This window comes from Suricata suricatta, chromosome 5 (assembly GCF_006229205.1).
Source record: "Suricata suricatta isolate VVHF042 chromosome 5, meerkat_22Aug2017_6uvM2_HiC, whole genome shotgun sequence".
Classification (NCBI taxonomy): Eukaryota; Metazoa; Chordata; class Mammalia; order Carnivora; family Herpestidae; genus Suricata; species Suricata suricatta.
Window position 1 is genome coordinate 155,562,806 of NC_043704.1, and position 8,103 is coordinate 155,570,908.

The 8,103-nt window shown below is 41.3% G+C and overlaps 2 gene segments (V, D, J or C); both read right to left on the minus strand.

Moving 5' to 3' along the window:
* Positions 1-929: 929 nt before the first annotated feature.
* On the minus strand, positions 930-1,649 carry LOC115291340. The segment is given in 2 exon segments: positions 930-1,432; positions 1,536-1,649. Coding segments are annotated over 2 exon segments (549 nt in total).
* Positions 1,650-2,182: 533 nt separating this feature from the next.
* Positions 2,183-6,965, minus strand: LOC115291341. The segment is given in 3 exon segments: positions 2,183-2,274; positions 6,403-6,753; positions 6,857-6,965. Coding segments are annotated over 3 exon segments (489 nt in total).
* Between the last annotated feature and the right edge of the window lie 1,138 nt (positions 6,966-8,103).

Consider the following 8,103-nt stretch of genomic DNA (forward strand, 5'->3'; position numbering starts at 1 on the left):
GCAACCGAACACATGGGATCCTCAGAGCACAGTGCCCCCTGTGGGCCTCTGCCCTCAGTCTCCACAGGAACACTGCTATGCCCACCAGTCTCCACCCTGTAATGGCATGGACATATAAATCTTCAGCCTTTGAGCTCCACGTTTAGAGGAGGTTGACTTGTCATGATTAAATTGATGTGTCATCTTGACTGCATCAGGGGTATCCAGATTAACCATTGTTTCTGTGGATGTCTGGGATGTGTTTTGAGAAGAGATTGGCATTTCCATCCATGGGTTCTGTCTGCATGGGCATCCCCCACTCTCTTAAGGTTCTGAAAAGAATCCAATGCAGAGGAAGGAAGCATTCCCTCATTTTTACTGCCCGTGTGCATGTTTGAACTGGAACATTCGTCACCTCATGCAATTTTACTGAAAGTTACATCATCAGGTCCCCATGTTCTGAGACTAGACACTACTTCAGATTGAGATGAAAGAATTACATCACTGTTTTTCCAGGGACTCTAGCTTGTGATAGTAGATGATGGGACTTCTCAACCTATATAATCATATAAACCAACGTGCTTTAGGTTTTGTTCTTCAGGAGATGATTTATCTCATGTTTAGAGTAATTGAATAAAGCTGTAACTCATTTAAAGTTGTGAGTAGCAAAGTGCCATGAAGGAAGTGTTCTGTTGTATGTTTGGAACAAGAGCCGGGTGAGGATAGTGAGGAGCTATGGGATCTTGTGCTCCTAGATGTACACTCATGCATCAGGGACTCATGTAAAAGTTCAGCTGTTTTGCCTCAAGATATTTGGGATTCAATCATATTTAAGGACAGGAGGCAGCAAGTGCAAAGAACTGTGTCTTCTGCATGATAGTGTAATTTTCCTATGACAACAGTGTTTCAAATAGAGAGAGTGAATAGGCAAACACAGAGTCATGTGTTCATCAGGGCTCTCTGGGGGAAACTGCTGTGTGGAAAGGAAGCCTCAGACCCTGACAGAAAACCTGCCTGTAACCTCCATCTGCACCTGCTCCAGGGAATACAAACCACAATTGTGTAGAGGGTGCACCCCCTGGTGGTGCTGATCCCTTTCTACAGGGAGGTTTGTGTCTGGGCTCACACTGAAGTCCCCTCAATGTGTCTGTTGCACAGAAATACATGGCCGTGTCCTCGACTCTCAGGTTGTTCATCTGCAGAGAGAGCGTGTTCTTGGCGTTGTCCCTGGAGATGGTGAATCGGCCCTTCACGGAGTCCGCATAGCTTGTGCTACTTCCACCACTACTAATATATGAGACCCACTCCAGGCCCTTCTCTGGAGCCTGGCGGACCCAGCTCATGTCATAGCTACTGAAGGTAAATCCAGAGGCTGCACAGGAGAGTCGCAGGGAGCCCCCAGGCTTTGCCAGGCCTCCCCCAGATTCCACCAGCTGCACTTCACACTGGACACCTGCAGACACAAGACATCCTGATCAGGAAACTGTCACGCATCCACTGCTTCATTCACTCATATCCACTCACATACTCAGTGTCTCATGTTCACGATAAATTACCTTTTAGAACAGCAACAAGGAAAACCCAGCCAAGCACAAACTCCATAGTGAGATGTCTGTGTTCTGTCCTGATCACAGAATGGGGACTCCTGGGACTCCTGGCGCTGGGGCTCCTCTCCCAGATGCAGGGTTGTGGCTGGACTGGTTTAATCAGGACAGAAAGAGCCCTATTTGCATATCCTTTGACTATATATCAATCATCAGACTTAGACTTGAATTTTATAAAGCGAGCGAGAGGATTAAGGAGGCACTGCTAGGTCTGTTTGTGTAAATAACGCTGTGACAATATGAAGCGTAGTTCTGAACACAGTTATATTTGCAGGCATGAGTGCATTTTTACTTGTCTTTCATCAACATAGGTCGTTTTCACAGTACAAGTATTTTACATACGTTTTGAGGTTTAGTCCAAAATTCTTTATTCTGTGCTGTTTTAAATTGTATGATTTTGTTATTTCTTTTGCATATATTTTCATACTGCTGCGTGGAATCACAACACTTTTCTTGTTTATTTTGTATCCTTAACTTTTTCTCATTTTAAAAGTTGGTTCCAATATTTTTTTGTGGTATTTCTAGGGTCTTGTTACGTTTAAGATCATGCCATCTGCAAACAGGTGATTGCCTTTTCTTCTTCCTGATTTAAATGTCTCTTATTTCCTTTTATTGCCTAATTTTTCTGGGTACATCTTCCAGTTGTAGGCGCAGAAAGCTTTTCCCTTTTTGCTTCTGGATTTTTGCCGGTCTAAGGATTCAATTGCCATAAGACATATCTAGGGGAGAGAATTAATTTTATTTTGCAAGTGCATAAGCGTCCTAATAATATGACACCCAGAGAATGAATAAAGCAGGTGGCACTTGTGACTTTCAGACAATGAGACATTGGATTTGTAAAGAGTTCAAGCCAAGGTGTGTTTTTGGAGTATTAAATTAGTCAACAAGTAACTGGGTTTGTTTGTGCAGCCTTTTTGCCTCTAAGTTCCTTATTCCTGTGCTAAGGATGGTTCTCCCCTTCTGGTACAAGGAGGGAAACTTTCCCAAGGGAGATTTATTTCCTGCTGTCAGGGGACAAAGGAGGGTCCTAGTGTCCTTGGACTATTTCTTAAGTAACTGTCATCCAAATAAACAATGTCACAAGATGACATCACTTGGGGTGGCATATTTATTCTTCACATTATCATGTTGACTGCTTACATTGGGGTGATCATCTCTACCTGGCTACTGAGAGGACAGGAAAAACTTCTTACTTAACTGCTCAATATGCTGTTCTGTGTGGGATTTTCATAATGACCACAATCATGCGGAGGTAATTTCTTTCTGTTCCTTTTTAATTGAGTTATTTTAAAATGATGAACATATGTTAAATGTTGTCTAATGTTTTTATGAATTAGTTAAGGATGGTGTAGATTCACTCATTCTCTCTGTTAATGTACGGCGTCACATTTATACATTTGTGTATGTTGACGGATATTTGCATCCCAGGGATTAATCATGCTGGTTTATCATGAATTATCCTTTCAATGTGCTGTTGGATTCAGTATGCTCGGAAAACATCAAGGAATTTTGTATGTATGTTAATCTGAGATTTTGGCCTGTAGTTTCCCTTCCTGTGGTGTCTTTCTTTGGCTTTGGCGTGAGAGTAATGCTGTCCTCCTAAAATGCATTTGGGAATATCATTTTACATCAGTATTTTGTAACAGTTTGAGGAATATTGGTGTTAATCCACCTTAAAAATTTGGTAAAACTTTTTAAAAGGCCATTTAATTCTAGGCCTTTTTTTTTGGAGTGTGTAGGTTTTATATTAAGGAAGTCTTACTAATTTTTGTTTTGTTCATTTTGTATTTTTCATGAAACAGTCTTGGTGGTTAATGTAATTCTAGAAAACGTGTAATTTGTTTTCGGTGATCTAATTGTTGGTCTATAAATATATAAATTTTTCTTTTATGATCCTTTTCATGACTATAGTTCAGCTATGTCTCCTCTTTCAGTTCTTATTGCATTTGTTTGAGTCTTACCTATTTCTCTAGGCTATCTGTATTTTAAAAATTTCACTTATCTTTTCCAAATACAAATTTTTATGTAGTTAATTTGTTTTGTGTATTTTTAATAGTCACTTTTTCTCTGCTTTATCTTTCATTGTTAATTTTATGTTTATCTTTTATGTCAATAAAAATGCCAGTGATTTTTTTAAAGGAATCTGAAAAATATACTAATTCAAATGGAAACACACAAGACATGGAATTTACAAAGCAATCATGAACAGAAGTGAAACTGGAGACATCAAACTTATTTCTTTTTAAAAGAAAGAAATAATTAGGAAACAGATCCCATTCACAATTGTACAAAAAAACATAAAATGCTTAGGAATAAACCTAACCAAAGATGTAAAAGACCTGTATACAGAAAACGATAGAAGGCTGATGAAGGAAATTGAAGAAGACACTGTGAAATAGAAAAACATTCCGTGCTCATGGACTGGAAGAATAAACCTTGTTAAAATGTCATTATTACCCAAAGCAATTTACACATTCAATGCAATCCCCATCAAAGTTGCACCAGCGTTCTTCTCAAAACTAGAACAAACTATCTTAAAATTCTTATGGAACAACAACAACAAAAAAGACCCTGAATAGCCAAAGTAATATTGAAGAAGAAAAGCAAAATCGGAGGCATCACAATCCCAGACTTCAGCCTCTACTACAAAGCTGTCATCATCAAGACATGATGCTATTGGCACAAAAACAGACACATGGACCAGGGAAATAGAATAGAGAACCCAGAGTTGGACCCACAAATATATGGTGAATTAATCTTTGACACAGTAGGAAAGAGTATCCAATGGAAAAAAAACAGCCTCTTTAGCAGGTGGTGCTGGGAGAGCTGGACAGCAACATGTAGAAAAATGAAATTAGACCACTTTCTTACACCATTCACAAAAATATACTCAAAATCGATAAAGGATCTGAATGTGAGACAGGAAACCATCAAAACCCTAGAGGAGAAAGCAGGAAATAACCTCCTAGACCTCAATCGCAGCAATTTCCTCCTGGACACATCCCCAGAGGCAAGGGAATCAAGAACAAAAATGAACTACTGAAACCTCATCAAGATAAAAAGCTTCTGCAAGGCAAAGGAAACAATAAAACAAAAAACTAACAGGCAACTGACAGAATGGGAAATGATAGTGGCAAATGGCATATCAGATAAAGGACGAGATTCCAAAATATACAAGGAGCTCACTAAACTCCATACCTGAAAAATGAATAACCCAGTGAAGAAACGGGCAAAAGACCTGAACAGATACTTCTCCCAAGTGGACATCCAGGTGGCCTACAGGCACATGGGATGCTCGGCAACACTCATCATAAGGGAAATACAAATCAAAACCACACTGAGATACCACCTCACACTGGTCAGGTCGCTAAAATGAACAAATCAAGATAACATAGATGCTGGTGAGGATGTGGAGAAATGGACACCCTCCTACACTGTTGGTGGGAATGTAAACTGGTGCAGCCGCCCTGGAAAACAGTGTGAAGGCTCCTCAGAAAAGTATCGATAGAATTCCTCTATGACCCAGCAATAGCACTGCTAGGGATATCCCTAAAGGATACAGAAGGGCTGATGCATCAGAGCACATATACCCCAAAGTTCATAGCGGCGCTATCTACAAAAGTCAAATCATAGAAAGAGCCTAAAAGCCCATAACCTGATGCATGGATCAAGAAGATGTGGTATATATATACAATGGAGTATTATATGGCAATGAGAAATAATGACATATGGCCATTTGTAGGAAAGTTGATGGACCTTGAGGGTGTCATGCTAGGCGAAATAAGTCAGGCAGAGAAGAATAGATACCATATGTTTGCATTCATAGGTCTAACAGGAGAGACCTGGCAGGGGACCATTGGGACAGGAAGGGGGAAAGAGAGCGGGGAAGAGTGAGGGACAAAGATCAAGGGAGACTATTGAATACTGAAAACGAACATGGACTGAAGGGGGAGGGAGGGAGGGCGTGATGGTCAGGGTGGGGGGCACTTGTGGGGAGAAGCACTGGGTGTTATATGGAAACCAATTTGACAATAAACTATTATAAAATAAATAAATAAAAAAGAAAGAAAGAAATGAATTGCAGATATACATTAACTACAACAGTGTGCTGATGCCATATAGCGAAACATACAGATAAGTGGAGCAGATTCTGGAGTCCAGAAATAAAAATGTGCAGATGTAGTCAGCAAATTCTCTATGAGTTTTCCAACAATTCACAGTGGGGAAAGGATAGTGTCTCTTAAAAATGGTGTTGACTAGGAATGCCTGAGTGGTCAGTCGGTTAAACATGTGGCTTCTGCTCAAGTAATGATCTCACAGTTTGTGGGTTTGAGTCTCATATTAGGCTCTGGGCTGACAGCTGAGAGCCTGGATTCTATATCTTCTTCTCTCTCTGTGCCTGCCCTGCTCATGATCTGTTCCTCTTCTGGGTGAGGATGATGAGGACCTGTGGGATCCTGTGGTCCTATCTGCATAGTCAGTGCCTCTGGGACTCCTGGAAATGTTTAGCGATTTTGCTTCAGGATATCTGGGATTAAATCCTCTTTAGGAGAAGGAGTAAGAAAGTGAAAACCACTGTGTCTTTTGTGCATGTTAGTGTAGTTTGCCTATGATAACAAGGCTTCTAATACAGAGCATGAATAGGTAAGGACAAAATCATGGGGCCAAAGAGACTCCCTGGGGAAAACTGCTGTGTGGAAAGGAAGCCCCAGACCCTGACAGAAATCCTGCCTGTAATCACCATCTGCAACTGCTCCATGGAATACAAACCAGAATTGTGCAGAGTGTGCACCCCCTGGTGGTGATGATCTCCTTCTACAGGGAGGTTTGTGTCTGGGCTCACACTGACGTCCCCTCACTGTGTCTCTAGCACAGAAATACATGGCCGTGTCTTCGACTCTCAGGTTGTTCATTTGCAGAGAGAGCGTGTTCTTGGCGTTGTCTCTGGAGATGGTGAATCGGCCCTTCACGGAGTCCGCATAGCCTATGCTACTTCCATCATAATTAATACCTGACACCCACTCCAGCCCCTTCTGGGGAGCCTGGCGGACCCAGCTCATGGCATATTTACTGAAGTCAAATCCAGAGGCTGCACAGGAGAGTCGCAGGGAGGCCCCAGGCTTTGCCAGGCCTCCCCCAGACTCCACCAGCTGCACCTCACACTGGACACCTGCAGACACAAGACATCCTGATCAGGAAACGGTCACACATGCACTGCTTCTCTCACTCATATCCACTCACATACTCAGTGTCTCACGTTCACCAGGAATTACCTTTTAAAACAGCAGCAAGGAAAACCCAGCCAAGCACAAACTCCATGGTGAGAGGTCTGTGTTCTGTCCTGATCACAGAATGGGACACCTGGGACTCCCGGAGCTGGGGTTCCTCTCCCAGCTGCAGGGTCCTGGCTGGGCTGGTTTAATCAGGACAGATAGGGATCTATTTGCATATCTTTTGAATATATATCAAACTCCAGACTTAGATTTGATTCTTTAAAAGTGAACGACAAAAAAAAAAAAGTGACCGACAGGGTTAGGGAGACACTGCTAGGTCAAATTGTGTAAATGGTGCAGTGACAGTATGAAGAATTCTAATCTGTAAACATAGTTATATTTGCAGACCCCTGTGTATTTTTACTTGTCTTTCATCAACATAGGTCATTTGCAATGTTCAAGTACTTTACACACTTCTTGAAGTTTAGTCCAAAATACTTTATTCAGTGCCATTGTAAGTTGTATACTTTTGTTATTTCTTTCTCATATATTATTATTCTGGTGTGTGGAATCACAGCTCTTTTTGCTCTTTTTCTTCACTTTTTTATGTTTTATAATAAAATATATTTTTTCTTTTACATTTTATTGTCAAGTAGGTTTCTATGTAACACCCAGTGCTCATCCCCACAAGTTCCATACCCCATGCCCATCATCCCCTTCCCATCTCCCTTCTCCCATCAGCCCACAGTTTGTTTTCAGTATTCACGAGTCTCTCATGCTATGCCTCCCTCCCTCTCTCCAACTATTTTTCTCCCTTCCCATCCCCCATATTCCTTTGCTGAGTTTCTCCTGTTACACTTATGAGTGAAAACATATGGTATCTGTTTTTCTCTGCCTGACTTATTTCACTTCGCATGACAGCTTGAGATCCGTCCACATTGCTACAAATGGCCTGATTTTATTCTTCCTCATTGTCATGTAGTATTCCATTGTATATTTAAACCACATCTTCTTGATCCATTCATCAGCTCTTGGGCATTTAGGCTCTTTCCATGATTTGGCTATTGTTGAAAGTGCTGCTATGAACATTGGTGTACATGTGCCCCTGTGCATCAGCACTTCTGTATCCCTTGGGTAAACGCCTAGCAGTGCTATTGCTGGGTGATAGCAGAGTTCTACTGTTAATATGTAAAGGACGTCAACACTGTTTTCCAGAGCAGCTGCACCAGTTTACGTTCTCATCAACAATGTAGGAGGATGCCCATTTCTCCACAACTTTGCCTGCATCTGTAGTCTCCAAATTTGTT